The sequence below is a fragment of the Cajanus cajan genome, chromosome 7 (assembly GCF_000230855.2).
Source record: "Cajanus cajan strain Asha chromosome 7, NIPB_CcT2T_4, whole genome shotgun sequence".
Lineage (NCBI taxonomy): Eukaryota > Viridiplantae > Streptophyta > Magnoliopsida > Fabales > Fabaceae > Cajanus > Cajanus cajan.
The window spans coordinates 44,643,710-44,670,703 of NC_138523.1; the positions used below are offsets into that span (position 1 = coordinate 44,643,710).

Sequence of the window (26,994 nt, forward strand, 5' to 3'; positions counted from 1 at the left end):
AACTTCAATCATTTTAAAATAATTTAACCTCTCAAATAATATTATTAGAAAGCCAAATTTAATAAAACATATAATTGAAGGCCAGGACAGTGCAAAAAACAAATAACTTATATTGACACAACAGATTATTATCAATTCTTAATTAAGAACAATACTTCTTACTTCAATTCTATTTTCTTCTCTTTATTCCATCTTTTGTCTATAATGATAGATTGAATATTCCTTCAGAGTAAGATGTGAGGCACGAATTGCGTTAAAGACTATGCAATAATACGCAATGTTTAGTAACAAGTAATTCCAACGGTATCCGAGGAAACTGAACTAGTTTGCATAAGCTTTGATTTTTACTATAAATGATTCATGGGTGTGCCGGCCAACGAAGCCTATAAATGCGAGCAAATCTAATTCAACTGCAAGGCAAAGTGGCAAAGCAAAGTAATCAAGCTTAACAATATAACATTAATGATGGCGAAGCTTATCCTATGTGCGTTGTCCTTGTTCTGTGTATTGGCTTTGGCCTCTGCGCAAAGTGCCATCGTGACATCTACATATCATTTATACCAACCTGAACAGCATAACTGGGATTTGCTTGCAGTGAGTGCATATTGTGCCACTTGGGATGCAAACCAACCTTTGTCATGGCGTAGCAAATATGGTTGGACAGCTTTTTGTGGACCTATTGGGCCTCAAGGCGAAGCCTCTTGTGGCAAGTGCTTAAGGGTATGCATGCTATATTACTAAACAAATTAAGCAACCAATTACCTACTCATTCTACTACGTACCCCTGCATGATTAATTTAACTTTAATTTACATGTGTCACATACAAATCCTAATTTATGTTATTTTGCTATTTGATCGATGAACAAAGCAAAGTAATGAATTTATTAATTGTTGGTATTGTAGGTGACAAACACTCGAACAGGAACTCAGAAAATAGCAAGAATAGTGGATCAATGCAAGAATGGGGGTTTGGATTTGGATGTTAGTGTCTTCCAAAGACTCGATTCCGACGGAAGTGGGAATGCTCAAGGTCATCTTATCGTCCACTATGACTTTGTCAACTGTGATGACTAAACATGTCTTTGACTTTGTGTTGAAAACGTATATTGTAAGGGCTAGCAGATTGATTACCTAATTACCTAGTTAAAGGAAGAATGTCGCGGCAAGTGCTTGATGGTACGTAGGCTATATATCTAACAATTCAACCCTAGAGTATATATGGAGCAACAGAGATTCCAGTAACCAAATTTTACTATCTATATATGTGTGAGGGGAATCTTACACCACTATTCTGTTTGAGTAATAAAAGAACATGAAAAAGAATAATTATCCTTTTTTTGTTTTATTTACATTTTTTTTTTAAATAATGAGGCATGGAATGTCATTAGTCTTCAATAATATATTTACATAATTCAAACTACAAGAATAGATATATGATTTCACAGTCTCACAATTTTTACAATTTTCCTTCAAATTTCTTGAAGTACTTTTTCTGAACCTGGATCCTCCCCGGCCCAAATCTTCTTCTTTCTCTATTTTTACCTTATTTCTCTATCATCTAATTTCTTTTATTTATTTTTAATGTATTTCTTCTTTAAATTTTTTGGTTGTAGAAGCTTGGGGATGTAAGAGGGGATTTGAGCTCAATATTTTTAGACCGAATCCTACACTTTGTTTTTCTCTCTTCTCACACTTTTCTCTTCTTCCAGACAATTAAAAAATTATTTATTTTCACACTTTTTGTTGTCTGTTTTTTTTTTTTTTCCTTAAAATTCACTCAAACAAACAATACGTACGTACGGACTTAAAGCCAACATGACTTACTCGGTCCTGGACTAAGAGTGAGCATCAAGCTACCTCATAACACCCCTTTTCATGCTTATTTTGAATACTAAAACATAACTAACGGTAATCACTCATAAATTTTCGCCAGTAATTAAAAATATCTTGGGATTCATAAATTCATAAGACCCCAAAGAGGCAAAGACATAAGCGAAGTGGTAAGTTACACACTTTTAAATGTTTTGAAATTTGATGGCGGCTAAAATTTTATTCTCTTCCAATAATAATACTTAATCATTGTATCAATGAATTTCTTTAACAATTATATAATTTTTTTAATATATATATCTTCAATAGAATCCAAAATTACACTACATTTATTACAAATAAATAAAGAAATTTAGATATATTATCAGTATTAAAAATATTATTGATAAATTAATATTAGTAATATCATTAGTAAATTAATATATTTTTAAAAAATATTTTAAAGTTATATAATTATTGACCTATTTAAATATATAAATTATAAATTTCATTCATCACAAAAAAAAAATTGCTAGAAAAATTATTTGTATTAGTAATATCATTCATGAATTAATATTAATAATGTTAATAAAAAAAAAATATTTAGTCATGATGGTTGGAAATAAGTTGATAAAATGATAACATCTCACTTCTACACAATCTAACATCGGAAAAATTATTAAATTGTTCTAAATCACATAATTCTTAATTAATCCCTATATAATATATAATTAAATATTATGAATTTTCTCTTGTAAATTAAAATTTTAAAATACATATTTTATAATGATTGTAAACTATATAATAATTTTTTCCTAATATGGACAAAATTGTATTGAGGCGGTGAAGCCTTGAAGATGGGCTCGTAATGTTTGATATTTGGACTTGCTAGAGCTGGGCTTCTTCCATTGGATGTACCCAACTATTTATTTTGTCTTAATATGTGCCATATTCTATAGTGGTATGATTGTTATCATGTCATCAAGATGCTTATTTTGTTTTTTTTTTCCTTTATATATATATAGCCTTACATTGTTTTGTTGTAATTAATTTGCTGCTGTTGCCTCAAACGATTTATAGTAAATAATAGTATATAATATCGTATTAGAAACAGACAAGCAAGGAATTTGGCCTACTCACAGAACAACTTAATGATAAGGTCATGTTGAACACAAAGTTAAATTGAATAAAACAATAAAAAATTCATAAGTTACGAAAAAATAACAAGGAGGTTGTTTCACATAATAATATCTTCAAGTTGATATAGCTGGCATGACATGGAGTAAAGGATTATTTTGCATATTTGGTCATACTACACAGATAGATTGCATTAGATACAAATGGCTGCACCGTGAATGGTGACGGTATTCATTGATTTTGCAGAAAAGAGAGATACATAGCAACCACAATTTGCATATTACGTGTGTATCTTTCATTACCAAACAATATTTTTACGAGATAAATGTTAAAAATACAATCTATGGTCTATATAATTCTCTAAAATATATTTTTATTCATTAAAATTTATTAAAATTACAAAATTTGACTATAATTAATAATAGAAAGTATACTGTTTGACTAAAATTACGGGTTGATAACAGAAGAAAACACATGCAAGAAAAAGGTTAAATTATAATTCATCTGATACATTGTCTAATTAAAGCAAAACAAAGATGATTTCGAATAAAGCAAATAACTATTCAAAGACCATATAATAAAGCCAAAAGTAAGCTAAATGCGTTAAGTAACTAACCATCCTGAATAGGATTATTTTTTTTACGGCGCCAATGAGACGGGATGAATTAATACTTGTTATGAAGAATTTGGAATTATTTAATCTAAGAATTATTGAATCATTTAATGATACTTTTTATCGTACATTAAATTTTTTTTTAATTTGAACATTTGTTTATATGTTATCTAATAATATATAATCACTTATATTTTACATAGTAAATCATCTATTAAAATGAACACTAGAATAAGTTTAGTGTTGGAAATAAAGAGTTGGGTAGATGTATAAGGATTTATACATCATCATAATTGTTTTGTAATTTTTTTATTGATAAAAGCTACCTATTAAAATAAAAGTGTAATGAAGTATTAATTTTTTTATTTACATAAATTTATAAATTTAATCAATTCTATAAAAGAAATAAATTAAATTGATTAATTTTTATATTATGCAAAAATCTTATTAATTAATGTAAGTGCAAGAATTTAACATTTAACGTCAATTAATATTTTTCCATATATGATTACTAGCATTTTAGTCTATCGAATTAACATGCATGTTTATTATATGATTAAAATTTATATTAAATTATATATGTAAATAAATATTATATTTAAGTATGTAAATTATATTTAAAATTAATATACATAAAATATTTTTAAATATATAAATTATATTTTATATTATTGATTAAAAAAATTATATTATAATAAAAAATATTTGTATTTATTGATAATTTATTTAAAATATTAATATTTAATTTTAAATAATTATGATAAATAAAATTTAAAGTATATAAAAAGTTAAAAAAAATCTTACATATTTTCTTATTAAAAAAATTTCTAAAAATATTCTTATATAAAATAAAAATTTATATTTAATATATAGAATCGATATAAATCTGATGGGTGATAAAGAAAAATCTCTCATACATGAATTTAGTATAATAAGCAGTAACATTACCCGTTTTTGTTTTTAAAACTCAATAAAGTAACTTCTGCCAAAACTTGTAAGGAGGGGAACAAATCCTTAAAATGATGTATTAATTAGGGTTTCAATAGAATTTAAAAGACTTTTTAATCATTAAAAAAAATTGTGGTATTCGATAAAAAAAAAATTAATATAATTTTTTTTTCTGATGTTCAAATAAGATAATTATAATTTTTTTATGAGTACATTAAAATTTGATGTTTTCAATTAAAATAATTATAATTTTTTTACAAATCGGTTAAAAACCAATAGTATTTAATTAAGGTTTTTTTTAGAGCTGTTAAAACGGGCCAACCCAGCCCATGTGGGCTGACCCACCTTGACCCACTTTAAAAACGAGCCAACCCAACTCGGCCCACTTTTGATTTTCTAAAAAAAAATTTGGCCCGACCCGGCCCACCACGGGTTGGTGGGTTATACGGGCCAGCCCACCAGCCCACCAAAAATTAAAAAAAAAATTATCAACAAAATTCAAAATTTTAAATTAATTATAAATTAACATAATAGTCATAAAATTAGCATCATTAATAGTCATAAGTCATAACTCATCATACAAAATTAAATACAAATCATGATAAAAGTCTAAAATAAAAATTTTCAATATCCTATCATACAAAATTAACTATAAATCATACTTAAATTTTTATTGTAAAAAAAATGGTGGGTTGGTGGGCTACCTGGCCCACCACGGGTTTAGCCCGGGTGAGCCGGGTCAAAGTGGGCCGGGTTGAGATATACCCACCTACTATAAAATTTCAATTTTTTTGACCCGGTCCGGCCTGTTTTCAAGGTGGGCCGGGTTGGCCCACGGGTCCCGACCCACTTTGACAGCTCTAGGGTTTTTTTTTCACTTATAACTAACTTACTCATCTAAGAATTTTACCAAATCTTTTGAGATTTTTCCCGACTTTTCCCCTCTTTTATTTCTCAGTTTTTTTTTCTCTCTCTCCTAAATCTCTTGTCCTGCCTTTCATGTTTCTCTCTCCTTCTCATCTCTCTTCCGTATCTCTTTTTTCTTCTTCTCTTTCTTTCTTACCTTTGTTGCTTCTTTCTATCCTCTTCTTTTTCCTATTTTCTCTTTTCTCTCTTATTTTCTTTTTATCTCTTTTTCTTTTTCTCTTTTTATTCATCTTTCTAAAGTATATCATTTTAATAAATTTTCAATTAAATTAATTGATAAATTTTCATTTTTAGTATTATCGATTAATGAAGATCATAATTTTAAACATATTATTTAAATTCAAGAGCATGAAAAAGAGTATATTAATATATGAAGGACTAATTTAACTTTAAATATGTAAAAAAATGTTAAGAAGATATTAAAGACAATTAATTGTCAAATGATAAAAACAATTATTTGTCAAGAGATAAAAAAAAAATATGTCAATTATACTTTTATTTATTATTTATATTTTTTATTGATTCTTGTAGCATTAAATGTATTTTACAAATTCATATTTTCTGACGAAATTAATAAAATCTTTTAAAATCTTGATATAAATCTATCATTCGAAATATAAAGTCTTAATTAAAATTCATGTTTTAAAAAAATCTTAAAAGTCATTACATTCATTCAAAATCTTTTTTATTTCACATGACTTTTTTTATGCTAAAATAGTCTTTCAAGATCTTATTTTAATTACCTTCCTTAATTTAAACGGCCATTCTTAGTAGTTAATACGGTAAAAAAAAAAAAAAAAAGGTTCGGTTGTACTTTGGATTGTTTGATTTAGATTATGTATAATTTTGATCTCCTAAATTATTTTAGCTAAGTTCCTCTATTTTTAAAATTGGAAATTTTAGTCTTAGCAAAAAAAAAAATCTTCTTAAAATTTACAAATTGTTATTTTTTTTATCGAATTTTCACAAAATAAACGAATTCAATTATTTTGAAACTTGATATACAAGTAATTATCTAATTTGATTTCTTAAAGATGGTAGAGATGATTAATAGGTCTTTAAAAAAAAATTTGTGACATCTAAATTCCTAAATTTTAATTTCATTGCACTAGTTAATCATTTTGTTATACTCTGTTACTAACTTTGCTAGTTTTTTGAACAATCAACTGTTATGAGCCATATTGATACCTATTCTCTCTTCTATTTAGTTGTTTTCTTTCTTAATCAACTAATATGAATCATAACACAAGATTTTGAAATTTTATAATCAAGAACTGACACTTTGTCATATTTAATTTTTTTTTTCATGGGTATTCTGATTAAAAATGTAAGGTTGTTATTGGGTTTCATTGGATTATCTGCTATTGTATTTTTCTATCTCAACCATTACAAATTTCTTCGTTTGTTCTGACTACAAGTTTAAGATTGTAAATCCTAAATTATTGAATTTGGGATTTAACATAATGAGTGGTAGTTATGAAAAATCTCAAGTAAAGATACATTAATCGAAAATGGGTACTTTTAATATGTTTAATGAATTGCAAAATTTTTCTGATAGAAATGAGAAAAAACTTTGTGATAATTAGAGCGGGTAAGAAAAAATAAGTCATTCAAACGTTATTTTAATTATTTTAAATTAAAATAAAAATTAAACTATACTTTATCTGTGTCTAAATCTACTTAATTTATAAGTGTTGCATGCCAAATATAAAAGAGAATACATGTCAACGTGATAATTAATTATTGACTAGTCATGAGATTAACAGATTTAGTATTTGAGTATAACAAAAAGACCACCTTACATATTAGAGCTAAAATTTAAAAATCTAAATGTCACAAATATTATAAAATATTTTAGACTTTATCAAATTTCTAATTTCATAATCATTAAAATTAATTTATATTCCAAATTTATCACAATCTTCACACATCTGTATAGAAAATAATTATTCAAATGCTTTAAGTAAAAGAAAATAAACAATAGAACCAAATTTATTTAATCTTCAAAACACAGATATTTAATTGGTTGAAAAAGTCTTGAAAGATAAAAAGCACAATAATTTTTAATTTATATTATAGAAACGAAAAACTATTTAACTCGGTAAATAACTATATCCATTATTAGTTCAACATTGCTAGTCATAAACACCCTGTAAGATACAAAAATCATAAACTATCTAAATATGTTTTTGCATCTAACATGAAAATTAAATATCTGAATTTAAGTTGAATACAATGTAAATTTAAACATAAACTTAGTTCAGTACCCTCTTAGAACACGACTTTACGAAAATTGTTAAGAATCTAACACAAATTTTTTTTAATATACTTCTTCTTAATAATCGTAATTTATTGGAGATTAAAAAAATACCTCAAATTTTATTTACGTTGTGAAGTGATTCATTTTTTTTGAAAATTTTAAAATGTTTTAGGTGATAAAATGTCTTGTTTAAATGAAGAATTATTCTCTTAAAAAAAATGAAGAATTCTTAAAAATTTGAAATTAAGGTATTTGAGAAAAATTTTGGAATTGTAAAATTTTAAATTTTTACTTTTTGTAAGAATATGGAATTCTTCATATTTTTTTCTTATCTCATTTATCTATCTTTATTCCATTGATATAAAAATATCAATAATTTCTTTTAATTATTGAAAACTCAATTTTTAAAATTATTAAATAATGTTTTAAAAAATTATTAAATATTTAAAAATTAGCTATTGTTTATTTTATAAAGTTTAATTTTAAAATTTGAATATATATATATTTATTTAAAATTAAAATCTTCCTATCATATAAATTAAATTGTGTTATCCAAATTAAAATTTTAAAATTTAAGAAATTTGAATTAACTTATTCAAACAAAACATTTAATGAATAATACAAATTAAAATTTTAAATTTCTTGAATTTTTACAATACTCCATCCAAACAAAATCTAATGAATTTATATAAAGATTTTATGATGTTGAACAAAATTTAAAGTAATAAATAAGAATGTTAAAAAACATGTGAGATAATAACATTTCTCAATAATTGGTGAGGATAGAGCAGACTAATTGGCGTCTACCAAGTATCACCCTATGCACATTTATGCATATCATGTATATATAGGATCTAGCATTCACAAGTCAACTGCCCTGTAAAAGATTCTTAGTCTTGTCTTTCAATATTTTGTACCCAGATCCAACACTTATGCCTCTATTCATTAACCAATCTAACACTTGTGCCTCTATTCATTAACACATTATTAGCCACCCACATCCCAACGACACCTTAATTAATTACGTCCAAATTTTAATGATTTACATATGAAAAATTTTCATAATTAAAATTGAAAACTGATAATAGATAAAAACAACAACGTATGGTAATAGGAGGAGAAAAGTGACAGGAGGCAGTGTGACAAAGTTTGATATGATTTAAGGAGATGTTGTGGCAGATTTGATTTTGCTATTTGAGGGGGGAAACGGGAAATGGTAACTAAAAGGGGTAAACAGTTAGAATGTGGTATTACCAAAGTAAACAGTAATAATAGAAGACATGGAAAGTTGAAGTCAAATGTGTGAAAAGAAGACACACGCGCACGAGCTTAAGAAGAAGCGTTGGTTTGTTAGTAGTGTATGTATGGCGTGTGTATTGCTTGGCTTCTGTTTCTCTTCATGCTCTCTTTTCTTTGTCTTGGTCTAACACACCAACACACCAACACCAACACCAACACCCCAACCCAACAACAACATTCGACGCTGCCGCCTTCATCTTTACGTAGTTTTTCATCCAACCCCATCTCGCGATTTCGCCCCCAAAACCCGCCAGCTCAATTCCCTCGCCAGATCCATATCGCTTCCACGTCCAATCCCATAGGAACCAGACCACCGTGTCTCGGTGTGTTTAGTTGAGACTTGAGAGGGTTGGAACTTGGAATGCAAGGTTGATTATGGTAAAGATGGTGTCCACCCAGATGGTTAAAGTCAAGACAGAAACGCTACGAACATGCATGACATGCCCTCTCTGCCATAAGCTCGTCAGAGATGCCACCACCATCTCTCTCTGTCTTCACACATGTTCGTCTCTTCTCTCTCCCTTCCTTCGATTTCTTTGCTATTTCGATTTCGATGCTGCTTCCGCCTCTTTCTTTTTTCTCTTTCAGATTTTGACGTTGCTCTACTTTACCTACCCCTGCCAATTGCAAATTTCCAATGCATTCTTCTATGTTGACCCCTTTTCGTTATTGCTTATCGTCGTCCTTGTCGTGTAATTAATATCAAATTGCCTGGATTTTCATGATTTGGGTTTTCAATGCGCTTCCTTGATATTCTGTGCTTGCTGATTTTGATGATCTGAGATTACTGCTGTTGCGTGAAGAGAACGTTCAACAATTGTTTTTGTTACTGTGGATAGCAATAAGATTGACATGAAAGAAAGTTGATAATACATGTTTTACATGTCTCTGGTTTATTCGTTGTTTGGGTTTCTGTTATTGACGGGTATATAAGGAATGAAATCACCTTGATTGTATCTCTTTACTCTTGTTTTAATTTTCACTTGTTTAAGGTGGTGCACCGTTATGAAGTTTCTTGAGGATGCAATGGACTTTCGCAATATGTTTGTTTTGTAATTTGAGAAGCGTGTGATATTTATGACATTCCTCAATCACACACTTGCACCTTCTTGCTTGCACATCCTTTTGAGTACACTTTTAAGGATCTTCTGGGCAATGCACTGAACTATGAACCCTACAACAGTTTGCAGGAAATGCATATATGAGAAACTCTCAGACGAGGAGATGGATTGCTGTCCTGTGTGCAATATTGATCTAGGCTGCCTTCCGGTGGAAAAACTCAGGTCGGTTGCTGTCTTTGATTGCCAACTTAATACTGTGATTTGTGTGATTAATGACTTATTTGAACTGGACTGAACAAACATGCAGCTGGAATATTTGTTATTTGTTTATTCTGTTTTGTCTTCTCCCTTCTCTTGTTAGTATCTGTTCTATGCTTGTACAAGAGAACATGCTGTTAAATATTTACCAATGCTCATGATCAATCTTTACCTTTTTTATTTCTTATTATAAAACATATTTATATAGTATGAGCAAATGAAAGTTTTGGCCTTAAATATCTTTCACAGTGTATTCATAAATTACTTCGTCAAATTACTCCTCGTTTCTTTCAGTAAGATTTCTAATTTCCTTTTCCCTACATCCATAAATGTTACTCGCAAAGTACTGTTTGTTGCATCTAATTTTTGTCACGGATAACTGTTTAACAGTTGACCTACAGAATTCGGACTTAGAATTCTGTTTACTAAAAGTAGTTGCTATTTCATTTTAGAAGGCATTCTTCTTCCTAAGGTCTAAAGATTTCCAATAGCTTTGCATTTCCAATGAGATTGCATCTCATATGTAAATTTCATTGGTAACTTGTGATTTTTTGTGAAGACTGATATTTTTATGTAGTGGATCTTCAATAAGAAAACCCCAATCAGAGTGACATTTTCCCCATCTTCAAGCATAGATTGAATGAGTTATTCTTAGAGGTTGCATGTTATAATTGTTTTGTTGATTTTTAATATTCAGCAGTGTAGTAAATCTGTTGGAAGATCTTTGCGAAATAATCAACGGTTCCTATTAATTATGAACAGGCCAGACCATAATTTGCAAGATATAAGGGCAAAAATATTCCCTTTTAAAAGAAAAAAAATCAAGGCCCAAGAAGTTTTGTCTTCAATATCATTGCCTGCAAAAAGGAAGGAAAGATCGCTTTCATCATTGGTAGTCAGTGCTCCCAAAGTTTCAATGCAACCTGGCTTTACAGGAAAGAGAACAAAAACCAGTACCAGAAAAGCTGCTGCTTTACGTGGATGCAGTTTTCTTCTCGAAGAATCCATAAAGAAGGAAGAAACAAATGCTGAAGATAAGATGGTATGCTCAATTTTACCTGATTCATCAAATATGACTTCTGAAAATGAATGTCAGGTGTTGGTTATGGGTGCAACAGAACTTGGTGTTACTTTTCTTTATGTGTTTGTACTTTTGCTGGTTTCTGAGTGATATTAGTTAAGCCTCCGTTTCATGTTATAATGGTTTTGTATAATCATTGGTTCGCAATATTGGTCTAGGAATCCTCCACGGCTGAGCCTTCTAAGAAGCACAAGCACAATGAAGATACAGAGAACAGTGTGGAACATACAGAAGGGAAGGTTGATCTCTGGACACCACTGAACTGTCTCGTTGAAGCTGCCAACAGAACAAAGTCCTCCAGGTCAAATTCACAAGCAATTCCTTTTTCCAAATTAGAGTCCCCAACTACTCCTCGTGGTGGACAAGATACACCTGAAATTACAACCAAAACAGACCTACCTCCTGTCCAGAGTGAGTTAAACATTCCAAAATCCAAAAATAAGGATACTGGGAATAGAACAATATTCGGAGATGACAAGGATGCAAACAGCTTGCCTTCAGGACCAGTCAAGCGAAGAAGGTTGCGTCCAGCTGGTCAGAAAAGAGTTGCAGCATCTGAGATGTCTGCCTCATCCCCAGCCCCACCAGATGCGCCAGGGGGCAAGTGCAACAGAAAAAACAGTGCTATTTGGTTTTCATTAGTTGCTTCAGAGGACCAGTAAGCTTTTTTATAAACAACAATCATACTAATTACGAAGTGTTTACCTTCTGCTGTCATTAAAGAAATTGATGTTATTATTCAGGAAAGGAGATGTTCCCTTGCCACAGATCTCAGCATGTTACTTAAGAATAAAGTAATTCTTCTGACTCTCATTGTCATTCTGTTTATCTGATTATTATTTTTTAAGAAGATTTAAATGTTTTCTTGATTTTGCTGTTGAGGGAGTACATCTTTGGCCTTTGAATTGAATAGAACATAACTTATTCTCATTTTGGTGTCAAAATTAAGCTAACAACCAATACTAAGATTAAAAAAAATGTGCTCTTGTTTTTATAAGCACGCTCATAAGTTCACAAAATCTGAGGATTAAATTGCAACCCTAGAGAAAAAATGTTACTGCATTTAAAGATATGACCGACAGATGTTCAGGCATACACTTCCATGCCTCCTTCTAAGAAAGTATGTTCACCATGTTGTTCAGGCAGCAAACTGACTGATTTTCTTAGAACAACCATAGATTTGAAAATCAGCAGATTATTGATCCTTGTCTAATAGCCTGTTTGGTTCCACATCCCACAAGCTACAACGCACATAAGTCATATGATGATTGATTTTGATGTGCTATTCTGAATGGCAGATGCACAGATTGATGATTATCGTTTGACTAACAGTTTTAGCAAAGGGAAACTTCCATATTGAATCAGTTGAAAGTGTTGATTTTTCAGGCTTCTTTGGTTCTATTGTTGCTTGTCCTCTTTCTTTTCTCTATTATATTTCTTAATGTATTCCCTCTTTTATGATAAAGATTTATATAACATTCTTATGTAATTCTTTGTATCTGACCTCATCACAGGGATGGTACTGTGCCTGTCTCATTTATTCAAAAGTACCTAGTGAAGAAACTTAATCTTGCCAATGAAACAGAGGTGAGTAACTTATAATTACTACCTTCTATTCTAAGAACTCAGAATGGTTGGCACATTTTCTCTTTCCTGCTTCTGTTTTCTTGTTTTCTCTTACTAATTTTGGTTTTAGGATGTAATTATAGTAAAAATTTGTGGTCCTGAATCATTTTCTGTATAAGGTTTGTCTATTGTTGTTTGTGAGAAATTGCTCCAGGAGGCCAAGCAACATAGTGCAAGCCTTTGTGGGACATTGTTCAAGGCTCTCACAAGAAATTAGTACAAGTGTACAGCTATGAAGCTAGAATTTATGGGCTGGCTGAGAATTTTACTAAACTTCGTATCCTTCTACATAATAGAAAACAGCAAATATTACAAATGCACAAAGCGCAACTACTGTCAACTGAATACAGAAATGGAATCTCCACTGACACAGGCCTATGCACCCACACTATTTGCTATGTAAAGAAAAATGAAAATATTATAAACAAATTTCTTGTGTTGAAGTTTTAACACCAAGTCACCATGTTGGCATTAAGAACTAAATTAACATTGAAGCTACTGAAAACATGATTCCTTAGTCCTTTCACCTTGGGTCTAGACTGAATTTCTCTTATAATGGTCTGAAATTTTGTTGTCTCCGGTATTCCTAAGGTCTCACGGATATTCAATACTAGAGTTGCATCAGATAGCTGTTGATAAACCGCCTTATTATTGGCAGGTGTATGTGAATTTTAACAGCATTATGATTTGCATGTTATGAACTTTCAATTGCCATCAGTGTTAGCTTTATTTTGACCAAAACTACGGTTATAACGAATTTTCTTTCTAAAGCAAAAGTAAAATTCAAGTTGTACATAAGCAAAAATTGGCTGGTGCATTCCCGGTGCTATAGACTGATACTGTTTTGTAATTTGCACAGGTGGAAATCATGTGCCGGGGTCAGCCAGTGCTACCATCTTTGCAACTGCATAATTTAGTAGATCTATGGTTCCGGACAGCATCAACCTCAAAAAAGATACCAGCATCTGTGGGGTCCTCAGCCAAAGATTTTGTGATGGTTTTATCATATTGTCGAAAGGCCTTGCCTCCTTGAGAAAGTTCCTATTCTATTTATATCATTTTCCCTCCGATACATTACATACACATTCAACTGTTTTGATAGCATTCTCACCGATATTACTTGGAGATTTGTTCATTTAGTACCATGCGAGGAATCTATATGATTTTGTTTTGCTCATGACTGAATATGTGCAGCCAACAATTTTATTACTTCTGCTTCATTTGCTGTTATTCTTTGTGTCATTAAACATTTAATATTTCCTTTTCATCTAATGATGTCTTCCCCTTAGTGAGAATCAAAATGAGAGTGGTTATAAATCAGAAAAAACTCGGGATGATATGCAAGACAAGAGAGGGAACTTGATTAATACGACTCCTTCAAGTTCAACTGTGCTAGTTGCATTTTTATACTTTGAATGGGAAAGGGCGGCACAACCATACCTATTTCCGCATTTTTGTAATCTCAACTCAGTCAAAAGATTTTCCCCTCCGGCGCTCTGCAAATGCTTTTCTTTTTTGAGTTGTGGATGATCCCAATGTTCATCACGGAATTCTATGCAAAAAAATTATCTAATCCACTATCCAAGATTCAATTTTCTATATGAAATGGTTCATATATTTTATTTTTATTTTAATACAAATAAAACTTATGAGGCTATTTTGAAATGAGAGTTGAGCTGTTTCGGATCAAAATGTATATTCTGAATTTCTGTTGAAACAAGAATTGAGGTTCCGTAGTTTTTACTCAACTAACATTGTTGTTAATATTACGCATATGGATGATAAGTAGGCATGCTTATGCTAGTAATGAGAAATGGGAAACGAACTTCAGGAGTTAGGAAAAGGAAAAGGGAAAAACTACATAATTGTTTTTCCATCTTATTTCGACGTCAGTTGACAAAAAAAATGAAAAATATAAAATTGCAAATCGTACATTGGGTTTAATATTGTCTCAAAATTGAATAATAATGACAAAATTATATTTTTTTTCTTTGCTTGAGTTAATTATCGACTTTAGTACTCAATCACATAATAATATAAAATATGATCAAATAAAGGCAAAATAAGATAAAAACATGATAAATTAATGCATCTGTCAATATAAAAGTTTTTACATTATCAATCGATCATAAATCATTATTAATATGATTTTTAAGATAATTATTATACAAGTGAATGTCTTATAATTGCTAGTTTGTAATTGGATTACTGTGTGAAATAGTTTCACACTACCGGCATATAAGGTGTGTTTGGATATCCGTTTCAAATCATGGAAATGTGTGTTTTCACTTTCTAATGCATGAATTCAAGAGCAACAAGGCTATTGCTTTGAAGTAGTTGAACTCAACTTTTAAAATACACACATAGTCATTTTTCTCTAACAAATATATAGTGCATATCATATAATAAATCATAACATAATTTGTATTTGACATAAATTAGATAATGACATGATATAATAAATTTTTGTTCAAGTGAATTTTGTTTCTAAATTACATACTTTTTAAAACAACTTTTAAATAAAGATATTAATTAACATAAATTATGTAAATAAAAAATAATTTTTATTTATGTAGTTACTTATCTAAAAAATATATGCATATATATATATAATAATTTTTTAAAATTATAATTATTATTTAAAATATTTTAATAATTATTATTTTAATATTTAATTAATAATATACTTTATATTTACTTGTCACAAATATATAAGATAATATGTCTAATACAAAAGTATTATGTGTGTTTGTTGTGTATATTTACACAACAAATCATAATTGATAGGACAATTATTTTGTCTTGCCACACAAAATCAAATGAGATGAAAGGAAAATAAAATAAAGATAAAAAATATAATTTAATTTAAATATTATTACATATCAATTATAATATAAATGAACATTAGATTAAAAAATTGAGAAATTAAAATTAAAAACTTTCAAACTGAAGGACCAAAGTTATATATTAGATATTATAGAAGAATAAAGATGTATTTAATCTAATTATTTTTATTTAAAAACATATTTTTTGTTTTGTTTTTTATTCTCACTTTATTTCTTAGTTTTCTATGTTTATAAAACAAAAATAATAAAATTTATTTTTACTGAGTATTCTTCTAGTTCTTGCACTTTCTATATATATATATATATATAAAAAAGAATAATTTTTCAAAATAGAAATATTTTTAAGAACCATTTTTTATTAAAAATATTTTTAATTGTTTTTTTAACAATTTCTAAAAATTCTTCTTGACCCATTGTCTATTTTAATATATCATTTTATTTTTAAATTTAATATTAATATTATTCTAAAATTAGTTAAAATATAAATTACTTATCATAAATTTAAAATATAATTTATATGACAAAATATTTATTTATGATATAGTTTATATATTTAAAACTATTATAAATTTAATTATAATATATAAAATAAAAATATATTCTGCATACTAATATATCAACTATATAAATATTTTTCGAGAGAGAGAGAGAGAAACAAAAGTTTTTGTATAAGCCAAATCCCAATATTATAAACGAGGGAAGGGGTCACTTGTCAATCTGGTATATCGAAAACCCTAAATTGAATTTGAATCAGCATCATGCAGCAGGTAACGAAAAACCCCAATACTTCTTGTGATTGCACTTTGTTATTTCAACGAATTCATGTGAAAAGCTTATCTATTTTTTGTCATTCGAAAGGGGGGAGGATCTGACACGGAAGTGACATGGGAGGACCAGCAGAACATCAACAAATTCGGAAGGTTGAATAATCGCTTTCACGAGCTTGAGGATGAGATCAAAATCGCTAAGGTATGCAACTCTATAATTCCACTTCACTTTCTGCACCATCACTCCTTTGTTTAGTGTATGTATAGATTTTATTTGCTTCTTGTTTAGTTATATTACTAGAAGATTTCTGTATGATTAAGAACTTAGGACAAACTCGAGAGTTAAACTTCTGTCTGTGTATCCCTTTTTCTTTTTTTGGCTTTTCATTGGTCATCAATAATATCGATATTAAGTTAATTGCTTTGTATCAAATCAAAACTTTCCCTGGATCCACTTCACTCTCACAGAAAATACATTAGGTGTGAATGGATTTGATTCCTTTAAAATGGGTAAGAGTAAAGTAAGTAATGTCTAGTGTTTATGAGAAAAATTAGTTGTTGATATTTCAACACAGTCGTGCTTTGTTATGTATGTGCACGAAATATTGATTGTTGATATTCTCATTAACAGAATACTTATTTTACCCTTGAAAGTGAATTGCTCACTTCTTAAGAGCCGAGTTTGGTTGCCTACACACTTTAGCAGTGAACTAAAACGAACTTTTATGTAATGTGTGAATCGGAGAAAAAAGATTTGAGCCCCAAATTTTCACTTACGTAGAGAAGGGAGAGCAAAAATAGAAGACAATTATAATTATATGGTTATATCATTCAAAATTAATTATTTGGACTAACTAATTTCAGTTTTGCTTGAGTAAGATATCTGAGACTTTTCGTTAAACATACACAAGGTTCAGAGTTTATTAGTTCATCCCATCCGTTCCTGCTCTCTGGTTGTATTTGGGTTAATGAGATTTAGTTGTTGATGAAAATGTCTCATGTCTGTTCTGCAATTCCTGTCATTATTTTAATTTCACTGACATTGAAGCATTTTACTACAGCAAACCTATTGTGAGCAGTTTTTTTACATGATGTAAAAGCAGCAATTTTTATTTTTTACAGGAAACAAATGATAATTTAGAGGATGCAAGCAACGAGTTGATTCTCACAGATGAAGAGGTGGTTCGGTTTCAAATAGGAGAGGTTTTTGCTCATGTGTCAAAGGATGAAGTTGAGAACAGGATAGAACAGATGAAAGAGGTGACAAGCCAAAAATTGGAAAAACTTGAAGAGGAAAAAGAATCTGTGCTTGCTCAGATGTCTGAACTGAAGAAAATTCTGTATGCAAAGTTCAATGACTCGATCAATCTTGAAGAGGATTAGAAACTTTCTTTTTATTGATAGATTTCTTCTTCTTGTTCTTTTGTTAATATGAACTAATGGACCTTTGGCATTTTTGAGTCGTGTTGTCTCTTTTCTTTCAGTTTTAGAATGTATGTTGTCTTGCTTGAACCCCTTTTACTCGTTGGCTTCCGTTTCTGCTTTTTTTTTTTGTTGCTTCTTATTCTATGTGATTTTTTTTTTCTTTCTTTTATTGTGTTCTGAAGGGAAAAACTGCCATTTTGGTTTGAGAATATTAAGATGCTTGATTTATCTTAAAGTGCAGATTACACGAAAACAGATATATTTGGATTACCCAGGGATAACTCATAACTATCTAGAGAAAGTAGTTTAGCATAGTAGAGCGTGTTGGTTGTATAATTTTTATTTTTTTGTTTAAACTATTAGCTTTATATATTTGAGTTGCTTGTTCATATGGCAATTTTTTTTATTAGAAAATATATACAATCACTTTAGAAACCTAATAAAAGAATAATGATTATCTCGTGGGTAAAATCTACTCTATTGAGTATTAACATAACTTGTGATTTCAAATGAAAAAATTTTACTAGTTAACATTTGAGTAAATTCTTAGACAAGTCTTTGAAATTACATAGTTAAAGTGTTTTAGTCTCCAAAATTTTAAAAATCTTTTGTTGTGTTCTGAGTTTACAAAAAAAATAAAATATTTTAGTCGTTTTTATTCTCTATGCTATTTTGCGAATGAAGTATTAATGTTAATGACACTTTTAAAAGTCGTAGACAAGTAAAAAAAATAAAGAAATAAATTTAATTACACTCTTCTCTGAAAAGCAAAAGCATGAGTACATACAGTTTTCAATAATACTCCCCTTTCCCACAAGTATAATTTATTCAAATAATTAACATGTCGATAATTAAAATACAATTTCATTTAAGTTTTAAGATGTAGGATAATGTTAATTGAACATTTCGGCATTGTTAAATAATTAAAATATATTCTTACAATAAAATTATATACCAATTTACATAATAGATTTTTTACTCGTCTCAATTACATCATACATTCTATCTAAGTGTGCTCATAACTTAACGAATACCCTGAACTTGAACAACTTGAATACCCCCAGTCGTAAGACGTAACAAACTCGGTTGACACTTTACAGGAAGCACTCTTCTGTTGTGGGCATCAGTCATTTCCCAATGACCCAATCGTACCGCACAAGCACCGCATCAAAAGATGAAAGCTCCCAAAGACAGTAGTGAACTAATGATTTAAATAGTTGTCACTGAAGTGAAATTTATCAAACGCTTAAATTCCACAACTTGTCACTATCTTTTATTTTTTAAAAGGAAAATGCTGCATCCTCCGAAAGAAGATGTCGACGCCGAAATTTCTCCCGAATTATTAAAAAAGTTAATTTAAATAATAAAATATTAAATTAAATAATTATTTTATAATAAACTTATTAAAAGATAATAATATTTTAATAATTCGGAATATATTTCAAATTGTATAACAGTCCTCTTTTCAAAATATCTCCATGCAGTATAAGTACTCTTGAAAGCATTCCTTCAAATTGAGAAAGTTTACTGTATGTGCAAATTGATCATTGACACGACAGCCTGGAATAAATGCTCCAACGAGGAAATAAATATCTGATAAATTCGAAGGGGTGGCTGTGGCTCTACAGTATAAATATGAAAAAGGAGATCTTGCAGTTTCAGAAGCAAACTTTACCAGAAAGAAAAATATAGGTTCAAGCAGTGCATTTTTAAAACACATTTCTAAGACGTTAATTACCATCTACAAAATCATAAACATGCCAAAAGGCCAATACTAATTTTCCTTATTTTACCAAGGTTTACCAACGGCTACTAAAAGCAAAATCGGGCCAAATAGATGCATATATCAAGTGTTCATCGTAAATGGGAAATTAGAGTTTAAATCGACAGCCCAGTATCCACTACAGTGGGGAAGACCTCGTGCATGTCATCCGAGAGACTAATGCATATACACATCAGAGATTCAGAGCTGCATCTTGACTAGCAGCACCCTCCAAAACAACCAAACGCCAAGTATACAATCAGAGTCATTCCAATATTCCCAGTAGCATAAAAATCAATAACAAAAGATTAAAAAAAAAAAAAAGAGTGAAGAAAGAAATGATATTCTCACACCACCATTCATGATTACATTCAGCTTCCCTCCTCACATAAACATGAAAAAACCAGAGGGAGCAAAGTTGATTTCCAAATCTAGGGAGACATGTGCTATCATCATTGCATCGACACATACTAATCCGAATATAATAATCACCCATCTATCTTTCATGTACCCTTTTAATATGCTTCATTATAATAGTTTTCTTCTCAAAATCCTCCTTTTCACCCTTTCTGTGCGCTTTACCCCATTCCCAGCAACACTCAACAATGATGAGCTAGACTTTCCCTTTCTTTTAGCTTAAGAATCAACAGAAATACCCCTAAAAAGTGTTGCAAACAATTGACATATAAATGTCTACGTAATCAATGCAGAGCAAACCAATTTAAGTCATATGCCAGGGCCCATGTAACAGGTTTGATGAAATGAACAATTACAACCCTACAAGCGCAGAATACAATCAGCATTTCGTAAAGAATTGAAGGTCGAGCAAGTGATGAAAATTACCACGGGCAACAGAGCAGCTAACAAAAGCAAAACCATCTGTGTGATACATTTACTACACTACACATTAGCAAAAGAAAAATGAGGTTATGCAAAACCAGACACAAACTTATAGAGTCTAAAGTAAACAAACACGATGAACAAGCAAAATAGGCCCATTGTGAGTCACTACTTTAACGAATCCTGTTCTCAGAAAATTATCGTGTCTCTCTGAGAGAGAGAAATTGACAAAACACACCTATTTCCAATTCCAATTCCATTTCAATGTAGACCAATGCCTCACCCTAAGCAGAGTTAGAATCCCATCCTGGCATCAAAATAAAGGAGCCACCATCGAAAATTGAATGGTGGCGAAAAGAGAAACCCTTGTGGCTGCGGAACCGAATAGAATAAAATCAAATGGGGGTGTAATTAGTTCTGAGAGGCTGAGTACCCACAACGGAAAGCAACCCACTTTCCTCGTCAAGGAACAAATCTTCGGTAACCCTAAACGCGGCGTGGAGGCCAAGGAGCAAAACGGCGAGAATCAAGGAGACCAAGACGTTGAGGCCGACGTGGGTGGAGACGAGCGAAACGACGGTGACCAAACCCAAAACGCAGATGACGGTTCGATCGTCGAAGGTTTGGTTGAGGATTACGAGAGGGCCGTGGCGGGAGAAGTAGAAGTAGTACCAGGCCACGAAGAGGAGGAGGAAGACGATCATGGAGAGAGGGTGCCAGAGGAGGCTCAGGAACACGATGAGAAGCGTCACGCCGGCGTAGTTGAATCGGAAGTAGTTCAGGTTTCTGCGGAGCCGAATCATGGCCTCGTCGTAGGAGTAGGGGCGGGAGAGGGCCGATAGGTCCAGGAACTCGCGCCATGGACGGGGAGTGACGGAGGAGGTGGTGGTGGTGGTGGTGGTTGGAGTGGTGGCGGTGGAGGTGGCGCCGGCGACGGTACCGTAGCCGGCGGTGGGTGGTTTGGACATTTGGGAGTGTTGGTTAGATCTGGAATGGAGGAGGAGAGGATGCTGGCTAGTGGCTATGGCCTATGCCCCCATTTCTTTTTTATTTCCCTCTTCCTTTCCCTTTAATTTCCTTTGCCTTTTCACAACTTTTCTTATTACCCAACCCAACAAATTCCATATCTCTTCTTTTTACATTTTCTATAACTTTTACTATATCAAAATATATTCAATTATCAATTATATAACTATTAATCACTTTTATATACTCACAAACTTTACCAATGGAAAATATCCTAATTCAAAAAAATTGGCACATGGCTCAAAGAAAACTTCTTTTTATTTTTTATTTTATTTTATAAAAACTAATTACTTTTCTATAACATAAGAAAAATTATATGAAGAAAAAATGTAGTAAAAAGTTTCATTATTTTTTTTAATTAATATAAAATATTTTTCATACAAATTATTTATGTTTTCCATCCTTATTTATTCATTTAAATAAGGAGATATATACTTTTTTTTACTTATTTTCTTTGTTTGGTGTTTTATTTGGATTAAAAGTGAAATAAGAAAATTGAAGAAATAGATTGAAGATATTGTTTGTACGAGCTTCCATTGGAACTCGAAAGTAGAATCAATAGAGGCTTCAATGTTGTTGAAATATTGTTCCCAATTTGTTCGTCATTAGATTGAAGATAACGATATTTTCGTTGTATTATTTTATGCCATACGATTTAACTAGGATTTGGAACCTTACCTATAGAAATCATGACGATTGTGGTATTTGAAGAAGACACTACGCTCTTTATAGATAGTTTTGCCTCTCTACAAATCAACATCCTTGGTCTGAACTGGTGTGGCCTTTTATTCACACCCCCAGTTACCATAGCTGAATCGACTAATTGAATGTTTGCAGTAGAACAATGCATTTGAAAAACAGTTGTTAATTTCAGCAATTCAACCACATGTTTATCCGAATTTTTCATCTCTTTTTCATCTTCTTTTGTAGCCGAATTATTACTCTCTACAATAAAGAGATATGATACTATATAAAAAATTGAGAAGGGGATATACAAGTAACTCCAAATTGATGAGACCATTGATCAATTCAACAGTGTAAATGCTATATAGAGAGAGAGCTTATTTAATCTAACAATTACCTCGAACAAACTTATAACAACTAACCAGTTTTTTAACGGATTAATTACTCTTAAAAATCTTGTTTAAGGATTTAATTGAAAATGAATGTTAAAATTTAATTTAATACAGTAGCCGGTCAAATAGAATCAACGTCATAATCATGATATGTTTATTATATAAGATGGGTAAATGTTTTTTTTAAAAGCAAGATGGGTAATGTTATAGATTTTCTTTTTTGGTGAATTGTTACAAGACATTTATTTTCTTTAAAGTGAATAACTCGCTTAAGAAGATAAAGAATCTTAATAGTAGTTAATGAGAAAATTATAGGTCTATATTTCATGCACATATTAAAATTTTGACATAACTTTCTCATTGACAATTAAGATTACTCTTTATTATCACTTTATAAAAAAGCCAATATGATCGTGACTATAAAATGGTAAAGAGTGGATTGAAGCATTTTTATGTAGAGATTGTTTTAAAAACTTTTTCATGTAAGAACTAAATTCAAATTAATTAAATGTGAATAAAAACCAAGAATTCAATTAACATGTAGTTACAATTAATGGGCCCTTTCCTTTCAACTACATGTTCATTTTTCTCATGAACGAGACATTTTTCTTCTTACCACCAATTCTAGCTACTTTCAAAATAATTCAGAGAAGGGGTAATGAGATGGAGCTGGGAAAAGAGAGAATGAGAGTGAAACAAATAGAAATTACATTTTGCAATGAGACTTCTTCTCTTTATATATGTATTATTACAATCAAGTCACGGCGAGTCAAAGGATGTCCTAAGCTAAAGATGGGTAGAACACTCACATCTACTCATGATAGGTGTGTGACGTCTCTTGAGTATATCTTGACAATATATGGAAAGGAGAGCCCATACCCCCGTATTCTATTGTATTTTACCATATGACCCAAAAATTGCTATACGAATTAACAGACCCTGCGGAAGACAATTTGTGATTTATATTAAACAACTTGTGAAGAGAGGGAAAAAAAAAAAAGACGAAGAAAATTGGGGTGATTAATTGGTTAGACCATTTTGCTCAAACCAACTTCCAATTTGGTTCCAATTAAATCCAACCATTCAAATAGTTAGTCTCCAACGAAAATCCCCAGAAGGAACAATCCAATTGTACTTTAACCCCAGCCTCCTCTTTTCCATGGTTTCTTAATTATCTTAATTTTTTCTTCCTATCTCGATCTGTACAAGACACCCCTCACTTTCTCTCAATAAGACTGCATCACAGAACAAGCAACGGCTTGAGCCCAGTGCCTTAACTTGGTCTTCACATGTTCAGGGTCATCCCCTGCATATAACCCACACACAAAAGTACAAAACCCATTAACACAAACATAAAACTTGGACAATAATAAGATATATCACATTCATAATCTATATTAATATTATCGGGATGAAACCCTAAACCCTAGATAGAAAACAATACCAAAAAGAAAATACATGCATATAATATCATATATGTCGCTAGCATGTGGTTGTTCTCCTATCAGAATTCAAGTAATATGCATGAAATAAAAAATGTATAGTATTAGCAAAGTCAACTCTGTGATCCTGATGAGTGAAGAAGGGAAAGTATATATTGCATGAAAGTTTTGTGATATATATATAATAAAAAGAAAAAAGTAATGAAGGAGAAAAGTGGACCTGGGCTACAAATTTTCCAGGAGTCAGAGTCGCTCCTGGGGCTTCCGAAAGAAGAAGAACGGCCTCCGAGGGAAGAGGCGCTCTGAGGGGTGGAGACGGGGCTGGGGGACAACCTACGGTTAACAGCGAAATAAAGGTCGAGTGCAGGCAAGGTGTTACAGAGTCTCTGACCATCTTCTTCGTTGAATCCAAAGCCAAGTTCTATGCACCCTTTAAGCTCATTCAGGTCCTCATCGGTCAGATCATCGCACACGGTGGAGCTCCTTCGCCGCTCCTGCATGCGCCTCCTCTCCCACGCAATGTCCCTCGGCTTCTCGCACATCGACAGCTGCTTCGACAGCCTCTTCCGGTTCCTCCACAGCGGCGGCGCCAGTGGCATGTGCTGCAACTCCTCGTCCGACTCGCTTGGCGGCGACGAAATACAAGAAGAAGAAGAAGAGGAGGAGGAGGAGAACCTGGTGTGATGGTGGTGGTCGGTCATGGCTGGTGGTGCGGCGGCGGCGGCGGCTGCAAGGGGGGCCACCTTGCGCTGCCTCGCCGTGAGGGGGTGGGAATGGATTAGGGTGGGGTAATGAATGGAAGGGAGAGAGGAATAAGGGAAAGGAAGAGGATAGTGTGTTCTAATATTGGCGAGTTTTGGGGCTGGGTTTTGAGGTTCCACCGTCCATTTGTAACTGTCAGCAGCGACATTATAGGACCGATATTTAGTATGATTGAAGGGCGCAGCTACATTCGGGTGAAATCTTTGGGATATGCCCAAGCCCTACGTAACAACTCATTCACTTCCCTCTTACGCCTCCTTCTCTCGTTTCCTTTTTTCAGACTCTAACACTTTACTTTCATCCTTATGTCGCTGCATTTTAAGCACATGCTGTCACTAACTACATGCAACACCTACGTAACTAAACATACCCCATTTTGCGCATTCTATTCACTCTTTGCATCACCCCAAAAAAACAAGAGTCTATTTTTTTTATACCTAAGATACTCCTAAAACAAGAGCATAAAAAGTGTGATAGTGAACAAAAACCTAGTTATGCTGTTATGCATAGTCTATCCATTATATAATTGTTTCCTCTTTTATTCTTATAATTAATGCATGTAAATTATTATCATTTGACATATTTATCTTTTATTATTATTGAAAACATCTCCTGTTAATTATACAAACTATCTTTAATTAATGATTACTATCTTTGAATATCATGTTTTATCTTTAATACTGATATATATATATAATTATATCTTTAAAAATATTTATGACTAAAATAAGTTAATATATATAAGTTGACTACTTAGTATCTAATCAAACGGTCTCTAATCAATTGGCTTGTGGTTGTCAACAAGTTCACAATACTATATTATATCATATAATATGACAACCAATTATATTTGTCTATTATGTCATATCACTGTTAAAAATAAATATGTTTACAATGATATGACACAATAAATAAATATAATTGGTTGTCAGTGTAAAAAAAACTTTATATTAACAGTGGATAGATGATTAACTTTATTTCATATATATCCTAATTTTATGACAGACCCAAACATAATTGATGTGAACCACTTTAAGTCTAAAATAATTAAAATTAAAATTAAATTTACAACTTTCATTTCCAATTCGAAACATTTTTTTTTCTATAAACAACATGGTTTTTATTCCAATGTTGCGTAGCTAAAGCAAGGGAACATGTCGGCGGATCTCAGTATGTCCGTGATTTAATTTATATTTTAATCATAAATATTTATGATTTCAACATTTAATAATTTTTAAAAAAATTAATCATTGTTATAAATAATTTATTCAACGAGTGTCAAACTTTGCGAGAGATTCTTCCTCTAAAATTTGTATGACATTATTTCTAGACAATGTGGGATATCTAACACACTATCTTACACTAATGACTGAATATTTCGAGTTTGAAATTTACAAGACTGAATATTTGTAGGTGTCTAATAACAACTTTATAGCACGTGACTAGATAAGTCCGCTAACAATCGATAATTGTTAGGATATATGCATTTATGAGTGATTTGATAAAAGTCCAATAACAAGTGGTTTGATAAATCCACTAACAGTCAATAATCATTAGGACATAGTTTGGCTTGATAAGGCCACTAATAATCAATAATTTTTAGAATAAAAATATCTATGGATAGCCCAAAAGTGAATGATTTGATAAATTTACTAACAATCAATAATCGTTAAGATATAGACTCTAATACTATCTTAAGAAAATAGATTAAGAGTTTAACTCATATTTACAAAATTAATTTATAAGATAAGATTTATTCTTCACTTATATATACTATTATGATTTTATTCTTAAATAATATAAAATTTCCAACATTTGTTTCATTTTGCTTTCTTCTCGTTAATCTTATGATCTTCTAAGATTCTTTAATTACCGAAGATGAAGAAAATATTAATGATCGAGACTTAAAATCTTGTGGATGTTGAGGATTCATAAAATCATTTTTTTAATTATTTATTTTTTTCATTTTGTTTTGTTCTTATTAACTCTACGAGTTTCTAAGATTCTTGGAATTAGATTAGGATAGGA

At 30.9% G+C, this 26,994-nt stretch overlaps 5 protein-coding genes across 5 annotated transcripts; 3 read left to right on the plus strand and 2 right to left on the minus strand.

The window, feature by feature from the left end:
* Positions 1-429: 429 nt before the first annotated feature.
* On the plus strand, positions 430-1,484 carry LOC109795256 (pathogenesis-related protein PR-4). Its single transcript, XM_020354703.3, has 2 exons — positions 430-720; positions 905-1,484. The coding sequence occupies exons 1-2, from the start codon at positions 463-465 to the stop codon at positions 1,073-1,075; spliced, it is 429 nt and encodes a 142-aa protein (XP_020210292.2). The 5' UTR covers positions 430-462; the 3' UTR covers positions 1,076-1,484.
* Positions 1,485-9,005: 7,521 nt separating this feature from the next.
* On the plus strand, positions 9,006-14,250 carry LOC109790977 (E3 ubiquitin protein ligase DRIP2). The gene is made up of 7 exons (XM_020350231.3): positions 9,006-9,496; positions 10,178-10,277; positions 11,076-11,355; positions 11,553-12,052; positions 12,138-12,188; positions 12,909-12,981; positions 13,880-14,250. Exons 1-7 carry the CDS (start codon positions 9,370-9,372, stop codon positions 14,051-14,053), a joined length of 1,305 nt encoding a protein of 434 aa, XP_020205820.1. The 5' UTR covers positions 9,006-9,369; the 3' UTR covers positions 14,054-14,250.
* Positions 14,251-16,486: 2,236 nt separating this feature from the next.
* On the plus strand, positions 16,487-18,154 carry AIP3 (ABI3-interacting protein 3). Its single transcript, XM_020352522.3, has 3 exons — positions 16,487-16,633; positions 16,725-16,835; positions 17,756-18,154. The coding sequence occupies exons 1-3, from the start codon at positions 16,625-16,627 to the stop codon at positions 18,014-18,016; spliced, it is 381 nt and encodes a 126-aa protein (XP_020208111.1). The 5' UTR covers positions 16,487-16,624; the 3' UTR covers positions 18,017-18,154.
* A 2,527-nt stretch (positions 18,155-20,681) lies between these two features.
* PRA1.E (prenylated RAB acceptor 1.E) lies at positions 20,682-21,757 on the minus strand. The gene has a single exon (XM_020347278.3). It carries the CDS (start codon positions 21,626-21,628, stop codon positions 21,056-21,058), a length of 573 nt encoding a protein of 190 aa, XP_020202867.2. The 5' UTR covers positions 21,629-21,757; the 3' UTR covers positions 20,682-21,055.
* Positions 21,758-23,453: 1,696 nt separating this feature from the next.
* Positions 23,454-25,186, minus strand: LOC109812259 (1-phosphatidylinositol-4,5-bisphosphate phosphodiesterase epsilon-1, putative (DUF1685)). Its single transcript, XM_020376187.3, has 2 exons — positions 24,425-25,186; positions 23,454-24,068 (listed from the first exon to the last, which is right to left on the minus strand). Exons 1-2 carry the CDS (start codon positions 24,903-24,905, stop codon positions 23,989-23,991), a joined length of 561 nt encoding a protein of 186 aa, XP_020231776.2. The 5' UTR covers positions 24,906-25,186; the 3' UTR covers positions 23,454-23,988.
* Positions 25,187-26,994: the final 1,808 nt, after the last annotated feature.

Coding starts and splice junctions, on each gene's coding strand:
- LOC109812259 (XM_020376187.3), bottom strand. CDS start 24,905: ATGACCGACCACCACCATCACACCAGGTTCTCCTCCTCCTCCTCTTCT. Junction 24,069..24,424: donor CTGGAAAATTTGTAGCCCAG/GTCCACTTTTCT, acceptor GGTTATATGCAG/GGGATGACCCTGAACATGTG.
- LOC109790977 (XM_020350231.3), top strand. CDS start 9,370: ATGGTAAAGATGGTGTCCACCCAGATGGTTAAAGTCAAGACAGAAACG. Junction 10,278..11,075: donor CTTCCGGTGGAAAAACTCAG/GTCGGTTGCTGT, acceptor AATTATGAACAG/GCCAGACCATAATTTGCAAG. Junction 12,982..13,879: donor ATCTTGCCAATGAAACAGAG/GTGAGTAACTTA, acceptor TAATTTGCACAG/GTGGAAATCATGTGCCGGGG.
- LOC109795256 (XM_020354703.3), top strand. CDS start 463: ATGATGGCGAAGCTTATCCTATGTGCGTTGTCCTTGTTCTGTGTATTG. Junction 721..904: donor CTTGTGGCAAGTGCTTAAGG/GTATGCATGCTA, acceptor TTGGTATTGTAG/GTGACAAACACTCGAACAGG.
- AIP3 (XM_020352522.3), top strand. Junction 16,836..17,755: donor ATGAGATCAAAATCGCTAAG/GTATGCAACTCT, acceptor TATTTTTTACAG/GAAACAAATGATAATTTAGA.
- PRA1.E (XM_020347278.3), bottom strand. CDS start 21,628: ATGTCCAAACCACCCACCGCCGGCTACGGTACCGTCGCCGGCGCCACC.